The sequence below is a fragment of the Perissodus microlepis genome, chromosome 17 (assembly GCF_051167445.1).
Source record: "Perissodus microlepis isolate ML-2025 ecotype Zambia chromosome 17, ASM5116744v1, whole genome shotgun sequence".
Taxonomy (NCBI): Eukaryota; Metazoa; Chordata; class Actinopteri; order Cichliformes; family Cichlidae; genus Perissodus; species Perissodus microlepis.
Genome location: NC_140477.1, coordinates 6,230,852 through 6,254,100, shown reverse-complemented (window position 1 = coordinate 6,254,100; position 23,249 = coordinate 6,230,852). Strand labels below are relative to the sequence as shown.

At 41.1% G+C, this 23,249-nt stretch overlaps 2 protein-coding genes, 2 non-coding genes and 2 pseudogenes across 5 annotated transcripts in view; 4 read left to right on the top strand and 2 right to left on the bottom strand.

Moving 5' to 3' along the window:
- Positions 1-18,116, bottom strand: part of LOC146369120 (suppressor APC domain-containing protein 1) — a 24,875-nt gene extending 6,759 nt beyond the window's left edge. Inside the window, exon 1 of the mRNA XM_084909760.1 lies at positions 18,027-18,116. Within this exon, the coding sequence (XP_084765886.1) occupies positions 18,027-18,116 (90 nt within the window). The remainder of the gene's footprint in view (positions 1-18,026) is intronic.
- On the top strand, positions 403-682 carry LOC146369124 (signal recognition particle RNA; annotated as a pseudogene).
- Positions 1,991-2,073, top strand: trnal-cag (transfer RNA leucine (anticodon CAG)). Its single transcript has one exon. It is a non-coding gene; the product is annotated as a tRNA-Leu (tRNA).
- Positions 2,963-3,045, bottom strand: trnal-cag (transfer RNA leucine (anticodon CAG)). Its single transcript has one exon. It is a non-coding gene; the product is annotated as a tRNA-Leu (tRNA).
- Positions 3,533-3,791, top strand: LOC146369121 (signal recognition particle RNA; annotated as a pseudogene).
- Positions 17,666-23,249, top strand: cdkn1d (cyclin-dependent kinase inhibitor 1D). 2 transcript variants are annotated; one of them, XM_084909756.1, is made up of 3 exons: positions 17,666-17,857; positions 20,015-20,505; positions 20,601-23,249. In XM_084909756.1, exons 1-3 carry the CDS (start codon positions 17,718-17,720, stop codon positions 20,657-20,659), a joined length of 690 nt encoding a protein of 229 aa, XP_084765882.1. In that variant the 5' UTR covers positions 17,666-17,717; the 3' UTR covers positions 20,660-23,249. The 2 variants fall into 2 exon arrangements, with proteins under 2 accessions (XP_084765882.1, XP_084765884.1); XM_084909758.1 differs by lacking the exon at positions 17,666-17,857 and adding an exon at positions 18,117-18,317.

The window sequence follows — 23,249 nt, the reverse complement described above, 5'->3', positions numbered from 1 at the left end:
ATATAAGGAGACTAAACCTACAAATCTGTTTCACTTTTGTGCTGCCCCCTGGCCGCTGCAATGAGTTTTATGTTAGTCAAATTAATTGGATTTTGTTAAATGGCAAAATTCAGCTGTTAGCTGTAATGTTTGGGATTGTGAAGCACCTTATAAATGAGACTGTGTGGAGGAGAGCTGAGTGCAGAGTATAGGCTGACTCAGAGCTCCACATCTCCTCTAGCATTAACAGGAATGTAAAAAAAACTGTGCATTAGTCCATCAAATCAGGGCTGACTTCCTTTCTTTTGAAATGACCAGATTTTTACTGCATTGCATCTTGGCTGATGATGGGCACTAGTCAGATGTGATGATGTGACATGACAGTGAAAGTTAAAAGCTCTGTAAGTGAAGATGTTTCTTCCAGCTGCGGTGGTGTGTGCGTGTAATTCAAGGTAGCAGAAGGCTGGAGGATCGTTTGAGCTCAGAGCTTCTGAGCTACATTGGACTATGCTGGTCGGGTGTCCGCACTAAGTTCGATATTGATATGGCTCCTGGGGGAGCCCGAGACCACCAGGTTGTCTAAAGAGATGTGCACTAGCCCAGGTTGGAGACGGAGCAGTTCAAATCCTTCTCGCTCAGTAGTGGGGTTGAGCTTTGGATAGATGTTGTGTTGCAGCCTGAGTCAAGTGTAATTTTTCTCTCTGCTGTAAGATGAATGTGTCCTAACCCAGGGAGGGGCCGCTTGCCCCTCCCTTTCTTCCCTCCCCATCCTCAGCTGCCTTCCTCTTCCCGCTCCACCACACCCACACACACGCAGGGCTTGGGGTGCAGGTCTGTCACCAGGGTGCAGGGGAGGCATTCCCCCTCTGTCCCCTTCTGGCCGCCTGTGCCTCAATTTTATTCCGCAACCTAGACATCCGCATTACTCACACTCTCACATAACACATACATATAGGGCCTTGGGGGTGGGCACGTTATACAGCATCCAGAGGATAGTCTGTGTATTCAAACCCACCTCTGGCGCTGGTGCCCTACCCTCAATTTTAAATGCATATAGACACTGAGGGTTTTCGGGAGGAGCCGTGCTGCTCTCTGGCAGGAAGCACCATGCCCTCCTGTGTTTTAAATGCACTTCTTCACTCACCCCCGTTCTGTTAACCATCAGGGCTGGGGGGCTGGGAGGATGTGCTGGCCGTCGGATTGGGGTCTGGGATGCGGGGCCTCCCTGCTACTGCAGATAAGGAGGCGATCTGCTTTCCTCCACCCCAGAGAGAAGGGTTACATCTCCTGGGTCTGGGTACGGTTTGCCCCTCTGGGGGCAGGGGTACCCGGACCTGGGATATAGAGTATGTTTGGGGGGTGTGAATGTGTGTACAGTGTCTATTTATGTCTGTCTCCACGTCGGGTGAGTGCTGAGTATCTGTTTGTGTATATGGGGGTGGGAATGCACGTTTGTGTCTGCGTGCGCGTGTTCGTCTGTGTCTATATGTCAGCTTGGGTCTTAGACTCCACCTCTCTGGGAACATCTTAGGCTCTTCGAGGTATGGAGGCCTATCTCCCCTCACCACACACCCTGCCAGTGGCTGATGCCCTGAGAGGTCGGTGTGTTGGTGTTTCTTGGTGTCTGGGGCTGGGTGCTCATGTATGTACCGGCTCACTCCTGATGGCCGATTGGCGGGGCCTGGCGCCTGTGGCCCAGCTGGGCCCCTTCCGGGGGGTGGGGTGCCCTCAGGCCTCTGGCCTCTGGGCCTGAGGCCCGGTCCTCTCTGGCACAGCTGGCTGCCGGCAGAGCCTGCGGGCACGTCACCGCAACCCCCTCTGGCCTCTGCTCCGTGGCTGCTGGGTGACCTCTCGTTTGGGGCTCTCCTCAGCTCTTCCCAGGAGGGTGGTAGACAACAATTCTGATGGCTAAAGATCCAAACCTCTGTAACAACAGCATGATCCGAACATTTTAGATGGCATAGGCAGCTGTCCTAAATTTTTAACTTCACGAAACCATGACTACAGAGGTGTCAGGGTGGCCGAGCGGTCTAAGGCGCTGCGTTCAGGTCGCAGTCTCACCTGGAGGCGTGGGTTCAAATCCCACCTCTGACAATAAGTACCTTGTCTGACACTGTTCAAGTAAAGATGCTGGTGTTGTGTCAGGTCTAATTCCACGTTGGTGGGATTTGTAATAGCTGACATGTACAACAAAGCAAGTCATTAATTTCATGTCACTAATATATTTACTGAAGATATATAGTAACTGTCATGTGCACTGTGCTAACTATTTATTAAAGGCACTATCACATACTGGTAGAATCACTTTCTTTTACACAAATCTGCAAATTTGAAATCACTGGAGCAACTTTATTGTCATTCGAGCATTATTGGTAAAATCAGGGCTGACCTTCTTTTTTTTATTTACATGATCAGCTTTATACCATTAAAATGCAAGTTAACCACTAAAGCTAATATGATTCATTTTGTTTTCCAGCCAACAGCACAATCCTATGATTTCCAGCTAATTTTCTAATGGCATTATTTTGGCACTCCCATGGTGTAATGGTTAATGCTTTGGACTTTGAATTCACTTCAAAACACATTGAGATCTGCTTTTATGAGACCAAAGTTCTAAGCACCAACCATAATATCATATCTGTAACCTCTGTAACAGCAGCATGTATTGAGGGCTTAAGAGGAAACAGGAAGCTCTGTGGAATGATCTATATCACCAAAAAGCGCTGTGGAAGATATAGATGGTTGAGCAGGTTAAGGCGTAGATTCGACTGCCACTACTGCATTCAGGTGTTTTCAGTGCGGGAAACCGACTTGTTCAGATGAACAGGGTACAACTATTCTTAGTGTTACTCTGACAAAATGCATTTGAGATCTAAATTTCTCATAACACAGGTCTCTTAGTTGGGCACTGTTCAACCCTGCATAGTGACTGGTTTTGTAATGATGAACAGCATCTTCCATTTGCTACATGCGAGAAATTTGCTGCCAGAAGTGGGATTTGAACCCACACCTCCATAGGAGACTGCAACCTGAAAGCAGCGCATTAGACCGCTCTGCCATCTTGACACAATAGCCCATGAGGTTTGGCAAAATGATAAATACCTGTGCTGGTTAATGGGAGGACAAGTTCATCTTACTCTGGAAGACCTGACAAAGTCACACCTTTCACAAAGTCACACAATTCAGACAGACATTTGTAAAAAACTGAGAAAAACCTCAGAAGTTAGCCTCCGGTTTACAGTTTTCTTCAGTCTTTGTTTTCTGCCTCATGAATGTAAAATTGCTTGTGTAGCCAAACAGAATTCCTGCAGTTTGATTTCCATCAGTGTCCTGAGTTTGTCATTGTTTATGTGATTATTACAAATCTTTGAATATTTTATTGTTTATCTGACAGTGCATAAACAAAATGATCACACACACACACGTCCTTCTGCTAATTAAGAAAATCTCATATCAGTCGTTATTTGCTTTGCCATTACTTCCATTATTGATGGACACTACTCTAATGTGATGACGTTAATAGTTAAAAGCTCTGTGAGTGAGGTTGCTTCTTGCCAGGTGCGGTGGTGTGTGCCTGTAATACAAGCTACCAGGAGACTGAGGCTAGAGGATAGTTTGAGCTCAGGACCTCTGAGCTGCAGCAGTATATCAGGTATCCTCGCTCAGCATGGATATGGTGCACCTGTGGGCCCTGGTACCACCAGGTCATCTAAGGAGGCCTGCACCAGCAGACAGAGCAGGTGAAAGTAGGATCAAGCTCATGAATAGATGCTGAAGATCAGCCTGAGCAATGCAGAAGAAGCAAGTCTTTATGCACTACTGATTCACACAATGTTTTGTGTTCTCAGTGCATGAAGCATTAAAAACCCGCAATTATTCCCAGTGCTATCCATTTAAGATCTGAGTTTCCCATCAGCTTTCTTACAACTTATGTGTGAGAAATAAATGTTTAGATGTTTGCAAATTTCTTAAATACTGAATGATATATATCTTCATTAAGATGCTGGATAATACCAATACCATCATTTGAAATGCTTCGTCACAGGAGCAGGATTTGAACCAGAACACAGAGCCTTTGCTCAGCCACTGAACACTGACTACAAAGATGCTTGAGCACACTTTTATCTGTCAATATATCATAATATACAATTGAATGATCTCGAATGCATAACCCTAAACTGAATGGGTTATGCAGACCTGCACAGTACAAAAATTATAAAATACTGGCGTGTGCTAGTTCTACTTCTCAGCCTCCGAGTAGACACACTTGTGGTATCAGTTTAAAAATCCTATGTTGCCTCATTTTGAAGTTATTGCATTCATAGGATTTTCAGAAAACTTGACCTCTGACGTTGTGATTACTGAGATTTGAACTTGTCAAAATTTTTTAGTAGATGTACTTATGATATTAATTTGAAGCTCCTACGTCACCGTGTTGTCGTGTTATCGAGAAACTTAGGTGTCAATACCGATCGCCCGACCGCCCACCAGGGTGATGACAATACCTTGTCAGCCTTTAACATTTGAGGGGTAAAAACAAACAAGCAACACAATTTAAGTCATTAAAGTCATTAAAGATGTATGCTACACACCCTGAAACCCCCCCACACTATCATGACATTCATGTGCGTGATGACTGCATTTGAATTTCTGACCACAAGTGTATGTCTTTGTGCAGTTTAGTTTCTTTCTCTTTGAAATACTTTGGTGAAAAGACTGTTTGCCATTACGCTGCTGTATAACCTAAACAAACTTGCTGTGGGTGAGGTGTAACAGAGATAACCCCTGAGAGTGATACCATCGTAATATTTTAGCTGGAGTTCTGATGCTAATCAAACAATATCAAATTATTATTAGGATTGTAAGGTCTCACAATCTCTGATAAACGAGGACCAATATTTATAAAAAAGAAGCTCAGAAAAAACAAAACACAACAAACCATAAAACCTCTTTTAAGCTGTTACTGTAGGCTGCTGGGAGACTGGCTATCACATTCAGTACATACTGTGTTTTGATTATTCAGTGGGTGCGGTTAAGCCTCTTTTGGCACTGTACTGACAGGGAGGTCCATCAACACATGTTGATGGACCTCCCTGTCGGTGCAGTGCCCACCCATTGGTCCCACCCACTACATTATCACAGCGCTGTACAGTAAAGAGTATCACAGAGTATCATGACCTGGGTCATAATAGATAACACATTGATCTGAGCCATGCCAGCTTAAATGCACTTAAGTTAGGAGTTTGGGTCAAATGCAAAGAAATGCACTGGTATTTAATTTTTGCAATACAGTACAATAGCAGGACTTGTTCATTTTGTCATCTACAATATATATACTCACCTGAGACTTCATACCCCTTCAATTGCTCATTAGTGCAATCACATGACAGCAACTCAATTTATTACATGACTTGAACAAACAGAATGGGGATGAAAGGTCACTTAAGTGAGTATTTCAGAAAACTGAAAATAGGTTTTTGGTGTCAGAGGTCACAGGAAAACTGCCAGACTGCTTCAAACTGACAGGAAAAAAGTAACTCAAATAAGCATTCCTTACAACAGGTTATGCAGAAGAGCATCTCTGCATCTGTGTGTAGTTTTCTGTGGGCTGCAGCAATAGAAGAGCATACTCCTGTCAGGGTAAAAACAGAAAACTGGGACAAAATTGGACAACAGAAAATTAGAAAAATGCTATCTAATATTCTCCATTCCGTTTCCCCTTTTCCCACAGCCTACTTGAAGTGTGATATAGGTTACGAACAGTAGAGGGAGCTATAAGTCCAAACTGCCTGCTGAAGCATACAAACTGTTAAAAGCTGACATTTTGTATTATATTCTCATAAGTCTGTGACGCAGTAACTTCAACAAAACACCAGATGGAGCAACACAATTAAGTGCCAACTGAGAGACTTCCTCAAAAGTATGTCAGCTATTTTCAACCTTTCCTCACCCCCATTTTTTTAATGGGGATGTTTTCTTTCATGAGGAACATGTTCAAACTATAGCTATGAAAAACCGACTGAACCACTTTTCTTCTCCTAAACGATGCAAATTTAGACAGAAAAGAGGACCAGATAAGGACCCAGAAAAGCAATTTCAAAATATTTATATATAAATATTACATTTATTTATATTCCTTTATATAGAAAAGTTACATTACAGAGGGAGGATTGTGTGTTCCATCATAAGACCTGTGAGTCTTGCCAAAATGAAAACTAAAGCTTCATGAGCTCATGATATCCTGAGCAATAGATGGCCTGTTTTTTTGTACACAGCATATGTGGTCATAAGTAAGACAACATACGATCACAAAGGTTTCCACTGTGGGCTCCCCTGAGGAGTGAATTCACCACATTTATTACATAAACGGTGCAAATTTATTCACACAAGCTGCAACTTTTTTGCCCCTCCTGTTTCCCCCCAGTCATGGTATAATACTTCGCAACATGTGCATACATGTTTGTAGGTTATTCATATTTAGTCTGAAGTTTCTAGCACACACACAGACAATTTTATACCCAAACACACAAACACAACAGTAACTCACTTCCTCTTAAAGTGAATCTTTTTAGTCACTACTACTACTTTGTGGCTGAGAGTGGGCCCCTGGTTGCTTCCTGTCTTGCTCTCTCACATACACACTTTCTCGCACACATATTTACTCCCTCGCTGTCACTCCTGTGTTTCATGAATACTTATAGAACTGTTTGCAACAAAAAAAGAAGAAGAATGGTAAATGGCCTGCATTTGTATAGCGCTTTACTCAGTCCCTAAGGACCCCAAAGCGCTTTACACTACATTCAGTCATTCACCCATTCACACACACATTCACACACTGGCAATGGCAAGCTACATTGCCAGAAGCAGCTAACACGGACAGGCCATGGCCCCTCTTTATAGCGATGTGAAACAGTCATGAAGAGTCACTGTCAAGCGGAATGGACACATTATTCCTCGCCAAAGAAGCTGGACGCTCCCTTCGCCTCTGCAGTCCAATATCCAGTGCGGGCCACTCTGGGCTCACTGTTCCAGATCATAGTTTTGTGGAATCTTAAACATATTTACCCCCCAACCCCCCTCAACACACACGCACACTTAAAACCAGTGATGAAAAAAACGACATGTCTTTGCAGTCTCTCAAGGGAGCTCATTACAGACTGGCTCCTCTTTGTCCTAAGAACCAAATATAAGCAATGGATAGGAATGGAACAAACAAGTGGTTTGAGAGGAAACTCAATCCTGAATATGATGTGTTCATGCCAAAAATAATATTCCGTGATGAGTTGCAGGAAGTGTGCTTATACATGTACAATATATTGGCTGTAATCTGACCTATTAAGGCCTCATGGATTTAGTTTAGGGATAGCGCACCTACAGCCAGCACTTTTTCTCAGACATTGAGCTTCTTTTTTTTTTTTATCAGAGATTAGATAGTGTCATTACCTTTACTCTTGGAACTAGGTGAGTTTATCCAACATTGCTCAGGCCCACGAAACTTAAATGAAAGTCAAGAATTAAAGCTGTCAAAGATACCAAATGTGTCAAACTACACTTTTTTTAACAGCACATCTCAAATGTTGTTGCCCAGTCGATGTACTTTACACCATAAGCCACATTCCCCCCGATTCACACACACACACACACACACACACACACACACACACACACACACACATACACACACTGTATTTGGCGCCTGAATTGTGCACATACAGTACTTTCTTTATCATAAACACACATTGAGGGCTGTTTATTTTAAGGAGGGTGTTTGAGGCCTTACGGACTTTTCTGTGTCAGAACTTAATGTAGAAAAAGATGCTTTATGGATATTTAGATCATCACACTGTTTGTTCAGTTTGTTTGCAATATTATCCGCAGTTTGTGCAGTATAATGTAGCAGAGCAGCAAATGGTGAAGTTATTAATGGGTTTGTATAATACTTTGCCAGAAAGATAAAAAATAGCACCATCATTTCCCCTTTACAATATTACTCTAAGATAAAGTATGTATTTACATGTAGACTTACTGGCGACTATGTTAGGTAAACCTGTGAAAATGCTCACAGTGTATGTCGTCGACCAAATTTCAACGCAGGAACTTAATGCATTTAATGGTTAAGACGGCAAGCTGAAGTTCAAGGAAGAGTGATTAAAGTGACTTTGAATGTAAAATGCTTGTTGGTGCCAGACAATCTGGTCTGATTATTTCAGAAACTGCTGATCTGCTAGGATTTTTCCATACAACTATTTCTCGGGTTTATAAGAGATCTAAAAAGCAACACAAAATATGAAAATATTCAATAAGTGCCTGTTTTGTGTGTTAAAATGCCTTGTTAGTGCCAGTGGTCAGCAGATAATAGTTAGACTGGTTCAAGGGACTAGGATAGAGAGATTAACTCGAACATGTGTGTTGTGAGGAAAAACTCAAAGCAAGCTACAGCAGCAGAAGACAAGAGAAACTGAGACTACAACTTTCTTAACCTCACCAGTTGGACAACAGAAGATGGTAACCCCAGCATCTGTTGCAGCACAAATGGAGACATCAACCTAAATGTGAAAGCATGGATCTGTCCTGCACTGTAGCAAAGAACATTTGCTACAAAGAATTAAGGTTCTGAAACCAAAAGGAGGTTCCAACCCAGGACTAGTGGTGATTAAGAGATTTATTACACCATAAAAACAAGAAAACACAAGTACTTCAGAAAGCTCTTTAAAAACTTGTTTAAAACTACAAACTGAAAAACTAGACTTTTTTCAGAAATTAATCAGGCATAACATTAAACCTAAACCACATTTGTCTGTTCAGGGAAGTAACAGATTTGGATTCTTATTAAAAAATAAAAATATGCTTTTTTATATTTGTTTTTATTATTTTAGCATTAAAATATTATTTCAAGTCAAACATTTGTGTGACAACCAGTGAGGCGAAGGATTTCAGTGATTGAAATACGACCTGGTAGTAAACACATTTGAGGGTTCCCAACACAAGTTCTGCAAGAAGCCATCCGTCAGCTTCAAAGTCATGAACGATGAGCAAAGTGCTTGCAGTATAGATGCAGCTTTGGACTACAAAACGCCAAGATAAACAGTGTATTACAATATAAAGAGACACAAAGGATGAAAATCATTTTAAAAATCACATTTCCAAGCATAGAACCACTTTTTAAAATCTCATATTCAGAGATATTGATCAACAAAATGTGGAACACATCTTATCATTTACTCTATCTAATACAGTGTATATGCAGAAAGGTTCATACAGGCTTTAGAGGTTGTTCCTAAGCAACCCAGCTGGCCTGCTTACCATGAATACCCTGTGGCCCCAAATCGAGGATTTTTAATACAGACTCCTGCTGCCCCCTTAAAACCCAAAGGCCTTTTCTTTTTTCCCCCAGAGATGGACATCTTAAACATTAATCATCATATCATCTGCTCACAAAGCAAGAATCCGACTCACACATAGGTTTGATGGTGCTTTTCGTACTTAATTTTACAACTTTTTTGCCCCTCCTGTTTTCCCCCAGTCATGGTATAATACTTCGCTTTAAACTGAGCCATAAAAAACAGGACTCAACAGGTTTCCATTGAAGAGATAAAGATGCCAGTTCACTCTTCCATGCAGATTTCTGGAGTGATCGTCTCCGGTGTAAAAAAAAAAAAAAAAAAACTTTCTGTGAAACAATGAGATTAATCACATCAGCAAAGATTTGTGCCTAATTTGTCACGGCAGCATTGAGATTATTGGTTGCAGGCAAGGTTAACATGCACGCATGCACGCACGCACACACACACACACACACACACACACACAATCTTTCTCTCTTTTCAGCAAGTCATTAGCTCACCCCCTACCCCCCCAACTCATTCGTCCTCTCAGCCAGCCTGTCACGCACACTTTATCGAAGCTCACGAACATATTCCATACCCTCTCCTCTTCCCTTTCTCTCTCTCTTTTTTGCACTATTGTCACGCTCACAACCCAACCCAGTTCCACACGAACACAGTCAGATGGAAACCAGATGTTCACCAGATGTAGATAAGGGCAAAAGCACAACAGCTGAAGCACCTTTTTTAGCTCAGCTGCAGGGAGGAGAAGCAGACAGCCCTCCTGGACTTATGAATGGCACATAAAATATAGCTTCGCTTAAGTTTCTTAGTATATTCCATGCAGTTATTCACCATGCAGTCACATTAAGCCTATATGCATTTGCAATAATTCAAATTTTTCTTTGGTTTTACTTAATGTTTCATATTGCCTTGCAGTGACTTTTGCTCTAGTTTTGACATTGAATTAACCTCAGTAAGACCAAAACAAGTTCCTCACACACACACACACACACACACACACACACACACACACACACACACACACACATACACAGAGGCAGAGATGAAAACAAAGGATCGATTTACAGCAGCCTCACCCCGCCCTTCAGCCTTCCTCCTCCCTCTCCCCACGCCCACAAATACAGTCTGCAGAAACAATATTTCAGAAAGCACCGCCTCAGAGAACAGGCTGTTCTTGAAAGAACAAGTAGTACTTTAAGTGTACAGATAAAATGCAAAGTGGGAACACGCTGAGTGCACACTCAGGAAATGGTGCATGAGACACCGCAAGTCTGAAAAAATAAATCTTAAAGTCTCCTGTCTGCATCTTTTCCCCCCCAACGCTAGCCCCTCGAGGAGCCCCCAAAACAAACAAAGTCAGGGTCTCTTTGGGCAAATTTCATCTTAGAGTCATTCACCGTGACGACCAAGTATCCCCCCAGTGAGCAGCTCTAACTAGCTGCCACCCCGAACCCTCGGTCTCTCCAGACCCAAAGCAAACTCTCTCACACTCGCTCTTTCAACATAGCACATATATGAAAATAGTATATGACTGACTCCCCCACCCTCTGTGACAACCCCACCTGTGGCCTCCACAAGTGGAAACTCCCATGGAAACTCCTCACATATTTTTCACTCACAAAGTTTTTTCTTTTCTTTTCTTCCCCCTTTTTTTTTTTTTTTTTTTTTTTTACAGCACTAATGTCCTGATTTGATTTAAACTCCACCATTGGCTTTGAAGGTGTGTCACCATTCAATATTAATGTCCTGCTAAGAACAGATTTTATGGTTTGCAGAACAAAAAGGTGAAAACCAGGCAAATGAAGAATTTTAGATGCTAAATATAGCAGGGCTGAATACTAAGGGAATTACAGTCATAAACAAAGTTGTAAAAACTGCAGTTTTTACAGCTTTGTGTCACTTAAGCCTTTGTAGGTTCCAATGATAAACTGCTAAACTTTACAGCATTAAAACAAGTGTTTAAAACTTGGTAGAAAATCAGTTTGGGTTTCTGTGGATAGCCGCCCCCACCTCTGTAAGCACTCTGAATGAGGTGATTTTTTTTTTCACATTCACCTGGAATAATTGCATTAGAGGCATGGCAGGTCTGACAGGTGGATCTCACCGAGTAGGCACGGCCTCATCCACTGGCCAGTAAACTGGACCCTTTTACTCTCTGTGCTACTGGACATTTTAAAAGGATTTTTTTTTTTAACTTCCTGTGTCGTAAAACGCATCCAAGAAGTTTTTGCATTAACTTCCAGTAGACTATTAGTCTAAAATGGTTTTCAGTCTCGACCACTTTCCTGCTAAATGTATGGGCTAAGTAGCTCATTTTTGTTTAAAGCGAATAAAACATTAAGTCTATTTTGTAACAATTGGTCACACTATATTTCAAAAAGGACAATTATCTGTGCTATGGTCATAGGCTAGTCCTTAGCAAATAAGCAAGCTGGTTTCAAAATCAAATCATTTAGTGAAATCATTTAGGTTGTGCTTTAATTAACAGATTCTAATGAGTTAGCTAACCTAAAAATATTATTATGTTAATTAACAAACAAAGTTTGTTATATTTATTTTTGAAGTCTTTATGCTAAGCTAAGCTAACAAGGAAATAATTTCAGTTAGTAGTCAGTTGGTACGGATAAATGAGCTTCTTATGAACCTCACACCAAGACAGTAAAGAAGTATTCTCAAAAATTTTAGCTTATCACTGAACAGCTTCACAGTCACTGTATGTGGGTGTTTAATTTTGATGTGCACTAAAAAGTAACCACAATGATCTTCCAAAATATGTAGCTTTGTTCTCTAAACACAATAACTTTTCACCACCACCATATTACCTGTAATTCACCAGCCCGTCCTTACTGGAGCTGGCTTGTTATTATTATTTTTTAACTTTATGTAACATATGCACGGTTGAGGCCTACAGGTATCTTTACTGCTTGTACGGCTTGTATGTTGGTGTAGATCCTTATCTGTTGCATGAACGTTTGTGTGTACACATTTGCACATGCACTTGTCAGCACACAAAAAAGCGTATATGCCCCGTAGGAAAACCGCTTAAAAGTCAAATGATTGTAGACTGTACCATCGTACTGTTGAACTGTACAATTAAATTAAACATTTTAGATTTAGATCCATTTTCAAAACAACATTCAGTAAACCACTGATTATTTCTCAAGCAGGCCCAAATCCTCTTTGGCACAGATGATGCTAATGTTACATAGACTTTTAATTGTTATATGCATGATGATGTAGGAGCAGACATACAGGGTACATACAGATATATATGTACATGTCTATGCTACAATCATTATAGTCAAATTTTGTTTCCAAAAAACAAAAATATTAATATAAATGCTTGACTACCATCTGGTTTTGCACGGGGGGTAGTTTCCTCATATACTCTACAAACGAGCTGTCTGGAGGTTAGCTTCTAGCTTATGGACATAAATGCAAACAAATGCAAGGCTGTAAGCAGGCAGCTATGAAGCCTTATGTCAGTGATGTAACATGCAGACCAACTTCCCGTAATTCGCTGCCATTCCTCTACTTCTTGTGCAATTAAGTGTCTCTTTTTCTCCTTGCCTGCATTTTGTTGTGGTATGCCAGGAAATAATGACTGATGTAAACAATCTCCTGTCTGTGGTAAGCCTCTTCTCAGCGCTTGCTTCCGGAGCTGAAGGGTAGAAGGATGTGGAAACCCCCGCACTGCACCTGTGAACCAACAACTTCCTCTCACCAGTTTTTCTGTCCTCCTTATCTCTATGAGAGCATCCCCCTTCAATACAGACGCTTCCTGCTCAAACGAGACTGGCGTACGGTACGTGCCGTACGTTCTTTTGGTGTTTTCCTCAGAGCATCTTCAGCACCAAAGCTTCAACGCTGGAAAATTATCTCTAGACACGCACCTTTCTGAAACCTCAATCTCATCCGGAATGAAACCAAACTGCATTTTAAGTTCTGTATGGCACAATATTTGGTAGTTAAAGCAGTACTTAAAATAATGAAGGCACAAAGGAACATGAGCCTAACCTCAGTGTGTATTGTGACACCTTCCTACATATGCTATATGTCAGCACGGGGAATAATGTGACCAACAGTATTTAATTGGTAATTTAATGTGATTCTGTGGCTTAGTGAAAGTCAGTATTATTGTCAATATTATCAGATAAATGTGAAGGAGGTGTATTATAGGGTTCCTAGTGGACTCTCTGTTGTTTCCTTTGTTTGTGCACTGAATCAGTAACATTATAATAAAAAAAGGGCTGTATTCTTCTATTTTTTTGCAATCACAAGGCTCACCATGACAGTTTCCAGTCTTCTGACCAAGTCACATTGTACTATGATGACTGTTGTTTTACTAAGAGTGCTAATATATTCAATGGGCACTGACCGTGGAGCGGTTACAATGGGCTTAATGACTGCATATGCAACTGCAAAATAAAGCACAGGATTAAGAATGGGAAAAGGGGGCGGGCGCACCAAAACACACACACAGGACTGTAGACAACAAGAAGAGGATTAGGAATTAAATGTGGAACAATAAGCTGACTGTAAATACAGGTCACAGAGCTGACAAAACAGTGAGGGATCATGCTGCTGAGGACTCATTGTCTGCTGCTGAGTCCTCAAATATTACAGTGTATAAAAAGGCCACCTCACACACAGATTAGTAGGGCATTAGGGAAGTGGGCCACAACCCTGACTGACTAGTGTTAAAATAAATGAGACCTAAAACAATGAATCATTAAAAAAAGAAACACTGTATCTTTCCATTAATGTGACAAAGATGCTTGGCTGAGGGGACACTCGGTCCCCTCATGTAAGTATTCATGCGACAGATATTTTTCAGTGCCAACCTTCTCCAGAAACGTGAAACGTAACCGTAACCTGACACTTTCTGGATGCTCTATGGAGCATGAAAGAAAGGCAGTTTCTATGAAATGTATTGTTTTAACTTGTAGATCTACCTCTCCACCTAACTTTGCACACTGGATAACAGTTATTTCTTGTACAAATGGAAGAATTACATATGTCTAAACCTCACTCAGGGTAGAATTAACAGGAAATGGAGGGCCTTTTCTTCAATATTTTTGCCTTAAAGTCAGGCAGTTTAGCATAGGAGTCAATGTGATTGCTGTGAATGCTTTTCAAGGCAGGGTCAAGTCGCCATTTAAAGACCTTCACTTCTTGACACTGCAGCACTGGATGATGCTGCTGGGCTGGTACAAGCACAAGGCAGGCTTAGGCCAGGATGATACTTTCTGGGTTGGAGTAGGGTCTGAATGAAGTAAATTGCACCAATTACACATGTACCCCAGGCTTCAGACTTCAAAGGAGTATAACAGGAATGACTGCTTGCCTGTCGGGTCTCCAGCTCTCTCTGTCCGCCACAGAGTATAATCGAGGCCTTAAGGAGGTTTTGTGGTCGCCACACTGGTTGTGTCGCGAGCTATCTGTGACATCACCACAGCACGATTCATATCTTTACTGTGAGCGCATCAGATGGGATGCAGTATTCTGCTGAATGACAGGTCTCACCACAGAAACAAAACTTGTGTATCAGTACACGAGTGGAGAAAGTAGACCCCGGAAGAAAACATGGAGGTTTGTTTCTGTTTTCCATGGAAAGTCTCATCTTTTCAAGCTGTTACAGCATCTTCCTGTACATAATCTGGCAATCGCTGAGCTTCTGTACTGATATGCCATTGAATGCCTACGCAATAGTACAAAAAAAGGTACACAAATGGGTCGTTTCTTTTCTCTTTTGGTGCGTGCCACTCTTCGTGAGGATGATAGCAGTCTAATGGACCCTTTAAAGTTGCATTCACACTGGAAATGATTCACTCGTTACCGCATTATTGACCAGAAGAGCTCATAAACCTCTGTCTGCATCTCTTACTGAAGGAGGGAAAGCATTACTTGTGTCAGACTTGAATAACTCATTGTGCTAAACAGTTTAAAAATAGTCCGTGTATGTGTTTGCAAATCCTTGAATAACCTTTGGGAGTGAGGGCCGCTGGCTGACTAACAGGCCCCTTGGATGACTTCTATATTATGTCACTGATAAGCAATAAAACAGTAAATTTTTTGCCCATGTGAAGAGGCACTGCAGTAATAGGAAACGGGAGAGTACAACAGGAAAGAACAATAATATTTTTTAAGTTAAGGGAACAAAAGATGTGTCAGAATAGGTGTCAGAAAGATAAAAGAAGCAAAAGGGATGCAAAAATACCACCAGTGCTCACTGACACAATAAAAACGAAAATAGAAATAAAAGGAAGGCAGGCAGGAAATAGTGACGACAGTGATGATTTAAATGAATTTAGACTGCAGATGAAAAAAAAAAAATCTGCGTGTTACAAGTCTATTGATGGATGTAACTAATTTCTCGAACAAGAGCCACACTGAAGGGGTCCCTGAACATCACTAAAATTACATCATATATAGACAAGTGGGAGGTATTCAAGTATAAAGTAAAAAGAAAACACTTGTATGGCAAGAAAGGGGTGGGGGCTCCAAATGAACTGCTCCGTGGTTTATTTGTAGTGTGAATGTGAAGCAACTGAACTACCTAGTGCACAATGCAGGTTTGAGCTAAACACCTTTCCATAGCCTTGTTTGCTTTGCATTCTGGGATGCGGCAGGGTACCATAGATGTGCAAAGGTCATTACGGTCTAGTAACTGGCTGTGAAATGAATGTAAATTTTCCATGTTCTCCAGTACTCCAGAACACAGCACCGTCATTACTCTATTTACTTTTGTTGCTTCACCAGACACGTGTGGCCAAAACAGGCTCAACATCTACACAAGGTTTGAAATTGCGCATTTTGGTTCACTTGGAATTCCCTTGGCTTTTTTTCTGTGTGAAAAGAAATCAAACCACTGGGAAAAAAAAGCATAAATCGAAGTAAAATAACGATTTAAAAAAAACATGACTGTTAGGTGGTGTAAAAACACCCTAACATGCACGTTTTGTGGAAGGAACCTGAAGGGAGTTAAAGGTAATAGATTTTAAAACTGGCAGAAACAATGTAATAAAACTGTGATATGGCACATAGTCTCAGACTATTTTTTTAACAGGGCTGGTACACGCTTTATCTTGAAACGTGACTGTGGTGTTGGCAAATCATCTCTAAAGATAACACCGGTCTCTAAATCTTTGGACATTATTTTACAATCTGAACTTCACCACCTAAAAGAAATGATTGGGATCAATAGATACATATACCTGGCAAGAGAAACCCGATGCTTTACAAGAGCTGGATGGATAGAAATATAACTATTACACTCAGAAACATGTTTATGCTGAAAGGCTAACTTTGTATATTTCAATTTACTCCAACTTTTTGCTTCATGTTTATTTAGGGTGAAAAATCAGTTTTTGTGACTAGATACAAATGTCGGTGTTACTTTTTGTCATATACTGGATTCTGTTTACCATTATTTAAATCTCCTATCAAAACCACAACCAGTGGATTAGTAAAAATGCTCTTATTTCCCCAAAACTAATAATTGGTTTTGATCAATCCAGTGATTTCTTCAACCGTAAAATTTGATTTTGAGTGCAATTAATGTGTTTTGTATGAAGGTGTTATTGAAACAACAGAACATCTCTTTGTTTTTGCACTCATGTTCAGTTGTTCTGGAAACAATTCACTGAATGGTACCAACAACAACAGCAACATAGTATTATGTTTACTCCTATAATATATTATAACACCAAACAACTCAACAATGGGTCTACTGTTTGGTGTCCTCCTCGTTAATGGTTTACTCATTGAGCCAAAGGTCTTTACTCACAAGGACAAAGTTTATCCAAGCTCCATGCACCCTGACTTAACTTTGTATCAAGTCCCAAAAGATAGAGAGTTATGCACGTTTTACATAAACAGATATATGATTTAGTGTATTAAACACCTTATTAATTTGGTCAGCAGACAAATTGTCAATGAAAACATCATGTGTGATGGCATGCAGTACAATGTCACGTCGTTTTTTCAGAGCTGCACTGGACCATTGCACAAGATTAAATCTAATTCATTTTCTTCAGGGTCAGAAAGCATAAGTACATTATGTTCTTTTCAGTATTTATGATTATAAGTTGGTCAAGAGGTCAAGGGGAGAAGTAGCAATTGAGTTAAAAAAAACAAGTTCCTCTTTTACTAAATGCATTGAATCCTGTGAAGTAAGTTCAGGTGATTTATTTTTATTTTATTCCCTACTTGGTTGGAAATTTGTATTCAACTGGAAAAATGTAGGGCAAGTCCAAATGAGTCTGTCTGTCCAGCCCTGTCACGTTGCAGCTCAACGTGACTCGAGGATACGGGCACGTCGCCAAAATAAAACGTGATGCAAGCAAACACGAGAACTGTGTGTCACATTTGAGAGACGAAAAAGGGGAAATGGCGGCCACTGCCAAAATATTTGACCTACTTCTGAGCGCTGAGAGGGAGAAGCGAAACACAGCGCGGGGAGAGCGAAGAGGGAACAGGTTTGGAAAGAGAGCTGCGAGGAATTTCACATTTTCGCAAACATATCAGAGGTAAGAAGTTTGTCTTTATTAAAATGTAATAAATTTTTATTAATCTATTTCCTGTAGCACGTTTATAGGTGTAGGTGTTTTTTGTGTGTGCATTTTTTTTTGTTCCCAAAAGAAGTGCAACGTGCTTCATATTTTAATCGCGCTAATAAACTATTATATCGTTACTAACCTCTTGGCTGCACTCCAGCAACCTTGTTTTGGTGGCGACCACGTGACCGACTTCTCGCGTAAGGACGTCCCCTGTCTCTTCGCAGTCCATAACAAACAAGTCGCGGATAAGGGGACAGGACCGACCCACCCGTGGGTAGTGTTTGAGTGAAACTTTGCAGCGTGACAGTGTTTATGTCCGCGAGGGCTGTCACACAGCAACACCGTTAATTCCTCAAGCCGGTGCGACAAAATAGCTGGAGCAGTCAAAGCGACACTTTTACCGGACTACTCTGAGATACTGACGCCTATGGTAAGATAAAAATAATAATGTTAATAATACTAGTATTAATATTGCTGGTGGTCATTATAGACATATAGGCTAGTTTTTATTTTTCCTTTTTCTTAATAAGACGCTAGCTTTGTTTTAATTTTTCTTTGAAGCTAACAGAGTTTGCTCGCCTCACTGCTTAAATGTAAGCGTTCTGTATGCTTTCGTAAGAAAAAATAGTGCGTGTGTGTTGTTTTATGTAGCAAGGGCGAAGAGACTAGAAAAGACATGAGGCGGTTTGTGTGTCGCATCTCATTGACCCACATCCTCGTTTAATGTAACTGCGTCACGAACTCTGGCTGCTCCCTTGTTAACCCGCAAAACCTTAAAAAATAACACCCACCGCTGTGCGTTTATCCGCAGTTTAATGCCAGTGTTATAGTGCTGCAAAGGAAATAAATGCATTTTAAAGTGGAGGGATATATATTTATTTATGTTTAGTTTGAGGAGTGGAGGATTTTTTTTCCCCTCGGGGACACCGAGCATAGTAGAAACCTGACCACCAGCACACCGCGCCCACTTCTTTTTCGACGCAAACAACTTTCTCTCACGGAGCGCAGTCCTCTTACTGAAAACAAAACTGTTATGTGCCCGTTTTTTAAATGTTTTTGTACGGCAAAGTGAGTTAAAATATGTATTGAAGTTATAAATAAGTAATACGCACTCACTTAGGAAAGTGTTTGAATTGTTGTGGTTTGGGACATTGTAACGGTTCCTGTGGGTGTGCAGGTGCTGTAAATGCATTTAAGTGTACGTGTGAAAGTATAAGCATTATAAAGTATTAGGTGTCAGACAGTTGCGCAACTCCCTCATCCCCTAACCCAGGGTCTGATTGCTGTCTTTCAGGCTTATCTTCGCCCGATAGAGTGCTGGTATGTTCAAGAGCAGAATAGGCGAATTTGTAAAGTGCGTTTTCACCTCTGGAAAAACAGAGCAAAGTGTCTTAACGGAGCGTTTCTAAATCAGTTATGCAGGCAGGGGAAAAAAAGGCAATTCATGACCACAAACCAATTTCCAGCGCTGGGCCCCCTTCCTGAGGGTTTTGACCTACATTTGCATGGGCAAAATCATTTAGTGTTTATGTATTTATTTTAGCTTTAGGTCTGCCTTCAGAGTGGAAAGACAACTTTTTACGCTGCATTAAGTGCGTGGCAATAACTGCCTATCCCAAATACCATGTTTGTTCTTTTTAAGCCCTGGGCAGTTAGTTGGAGTTGTCTGTAAAATGTTAACTGGGTTTGGCTGGGAGTTGGAAACCAGCGGAGGCTGCGTTCAGAATTCATCAGTCTGCCTCTAATGAAATATCACAAATGCAGGGGAAACATTTTTTTGTCGACCTTCTGACCATTACTGTCGACCTTTGGCCTGTGAACACCAGAGCAGGTGTCGCTCTAGGTTCACTTTGAAGCGGCGGGCCAGTGAGGGTTGCTGGAGATTTATTTGGCGTTAGCTCATGTACCTGTTGCTGCAACAGTTACTCAGCAGGTGAGGGCACATGTGTGTGTGTGATCACATAAAACATGTGGGCGCCCAAGATGCCGATATGGGTGAGGGCGGGGGTTTGGGTGTTCAAAAGCTTGAGTGTGTGCGTGTGTAATCTGTGCCAGTAAAACCCCAGATCACACCTCATTTGGAACTCCACTGGACTAATATATCCATGTGTGTTTGCTCTCTGATAGGGACATGGCGATGGCCTCTAAATCAATAGCGGAACCAGCTGTGGAATCCGACCCAGAGCTTTCGCGCCTGGGAGGCATCGAGGCCTGGAAGTTGAAGGCGGGGCCGGTGCGGAAGAACCTCTTTGGGCCCGTGGATCACCAGCAGCTGCAGCAGGACTTCCAGCGACTGTTCTGCATGAGCGTGGAGGTGGCCAACAAGCGCTGGAACTTTGACTTCCAGAGCGACGTGCCGTTAGAGGGCTCCAACATCCAATGGGAGGCGCTAAGGTGTCAGGACGTGCCGGCGTTTTACCGCAGCTGCACGGTTCGACCGCTGGCGAGGTCTGGAGCTGAGAAGACAAAGGAGAGACGGCGGACGTCGTCTTTGTCGGGCGAGGGTTCGCCTGGGTCGAGCGCCTCGTCTGGGTCTGGGGACGAGTACCTAGAAGTAACCACTAGGGGGTGCTACCGGATCCAGCGAACGGGGAAACGCAGACAGGCTGCGATCACAGGTGAGTTCGCCGGATTAGCTTGATTAAGACAAGGAAAGTTAAACCTCTGTGGTCACACTCATAACTGATTTCCACTCTGTTCTCTCACTCTGCAGATTTCTTCAAGGTAAAGAAGAGGAGGCTCCTGCATAACAAGGCTTCCTCTCGGCAGTAGAAAAAGCACAGTGAGCGGAGGATCACCAAGTGGTCGACATCCCTCCTCACATCACCTCATATGCATCACATGTAGATATGTAGCAATATGCAAGTGACTGTCCACAAGCTCATACATGCATGGGCTTAAAAACTTCTGACACCACATACCTTTATAACTCAGCACAAGGAAGCTACCATTGCCCAAGTAAATTAGACTCTAGAAATCGGTTTTTGTGGATAGCTAGAAATAATAATAATAATACTGTATACTCTTCATACTGTTAGCTTTTTTTGTTAACTATACTGTGAAATCATTCTGAATGCACTCTTGCAGGATCCAACAGAAAACAGGCTCTAGTTTGAAGAGGTTAATGTTCTTCTGAACGTGCCTTAAGTAGTATTTGACCTCAGCCCTTGACCTTTTTTTTTCTCCCCACCCTCCTTCTTGCTGCAAGTCATAAGTGATTTTCATTTGACAAGTTTAGCCTTTAGTCTAACCCCACAGCGCGTGGGGTCAAAACCTTGCCCGTAGTCAAAATGTGGTGACGTGACTGGGATCAACCTTTGGGGCAAAAGGTCAGCGGTGGAGGTTTCTTAGGGAATGTGGCTGTACGTCAGGGTTTTAAATTACAATAATGTTTCATATATCACTATTTATTATTCAGATTGATAAAAAAAATAAAGGAATGTGTAAAAGCGAGGTAATTAAATTACAACTTAGACTACAAGCCCTTATGGCTCGCAAAACACTCCACCGTTGCCACTTAAAACTATCTGAAACCATCAAAACATAGCAAAAAAAACAGTACAAACTATTTCCCCTTTTTTTGCTTTATATTATTAGCATCTTTTTGGCAACAGACTATAAACATATCTTAATGGTTGGCTTAAGCTTTTATTAATGTAGCATGTTCCCACTCTTCGTGTGATATTGTAAATGCGAATGTAGTGTTTTTATCACTGTGGTGCAGCTCAGAGGAACCAAATCTTCTGGTTCTACCGTTTAACATTTTTTTTAATATATAAAAAAGTGTCACATTTTCTGTTGCTGTGCAGTTGTATAAGGCTTGTATATAGAAGATACATATATGTGTGTGTGAGTGTGTCAATGTTTTTTCTCCCCTTTTATTTTGTTTTTTCATTCGTTTTAAAAGTTGCGGCAGCTGATGCAGTCCGACCAAAGGATTAAGTTGCACACTGTTTGAGTGATCAGTTGTGGGTTACAGAAAGTCTCCAACACTTTAAAAACAAAAAGAGTTTTTCTGTTGTGATCCGTTACTGCATGTTTTGTGACTCAAATAGCATGCGGCTTTCCCTAGCTACAGTGATTCTAATTTGTATAAGGGTAAAAAGCCATAGCCTGGGTTTATCTGTTGTAACTACCTCATCATAAAATTCAATAACACACATATAAGAAAATCAGAAAAAGACAAAAAAAATCAATCAGTGTAGCTCAGGTTGTTTGTGTCTACAGGCATGAAAGAGAGACAGACTCAACGAGGGGGAAGTTGTTATTCTGTTGTGGTAAAAACCCGTTGCTTCGTGTCGGGTTTCTCATCAGGTGAAAGAGTCAGTGTGTCAGAGGGCCGTGCAGAGGAAACTCGCCGAGGGGCGGTGTGGGGTTAGCTTTTGTTGTTGTTCCCTTTACTTTGCTTTGACACCATTCCCAAAACACACATGAGGAAAACAACAAGGGTCAGATTTAACCAGAACAAGAGGAAAAATGTCTCAGATCATATCTGGATCAAAGGATTTCTGCATCCAGATGATGAGTGGTCTGTAAGTGCCCCCCCCAGAGTGTGTCTGTCTCTCTTTCATGACTCAGCTGCCTCTGCCTGTGAAAACTCACCATGAAAGTAGTTGTTTATAATCATGTTGGGTTTGACTTCCATGATTTTGCACAACTGTTTTTCACACATTTCATAAAAGCAGAAATTGCTTCTTCTTTCTTTTTAAAATCTTTTACTTTATCTCTGTGTAAGTTTGAATGTGCATCTGTTTTCTCAGTGTGTTTGTAGTAACTTATTTTCAGTCTTTGTCATTTGTTTTCAGAGGGACATCATTTTAAATTCCCCATTCTTTCTTGTTGTTTTGGTTTAGTTTTGTTTTGCTGTAACTAACTAATTGTTTTTCTTTGAAACCATATCATTGCACTACTTTAAACATTTTTGACAAAGGAACTACTTTTTTATGGTAATCTTCAAAAATAAGGAAAAAAAATTCTTAAAGAGAAACAGACATGGAGTAGATGTGTCCAAGCAGATCTGCCATGTTGTTGAACGTGGCTTCTAACAGTTAAGCAGCATTTTGTAGCTTTGCTCCTCAAATCCACTAAGAGGAAAAATAAAAATAAAATAAAATCTAAGAAAAATTTGGACAGAAATAGAATGAATCTCTAGTGTCTCACTCTGCTCAAGCAACCTCTGCTTTCCTAACTCACCTGTCGCAGCTATATTAAAAGGTAGTGTATACTTTGTATATGCATGAATGTATGACAATATTTCCATACGATTTATAATAATTTTTTTAAAACTGTAATTTAATACTGGTATATGTATCTTTGCAACATGTAAGAAGTGTAATTAAAAGAGATTAATTGCTGAGTTGAA

What these genes read in the sequence shown, in the direction of transcription:
- cdkn1d (XM_084909756.1), top strand. Translation starts at nt 17,718, where the DNA reads ATGGCGGCCACTGCCAAAATATTTGACCTACTTCTGAGCGCTGAGAGG. An exon ending in TTTTCGCAAACATATCAGAG is followed by an intron (nt 17,858 to 20,014) that starts GTAAGAAGTTTG and finishes GCTCTCTGATAG; the next exon opens with GGACATGGCGATGGCCTCTA. An exon ending in CAGACAGGCTGCGATCACAG is followed by an intron (nt 20,506 to 20,600) that starts GTGAGTTCGCCG and finishes CTCACTCTGCAG; the next exon opens with ATTTCTTCAAGGTAAAGAAG.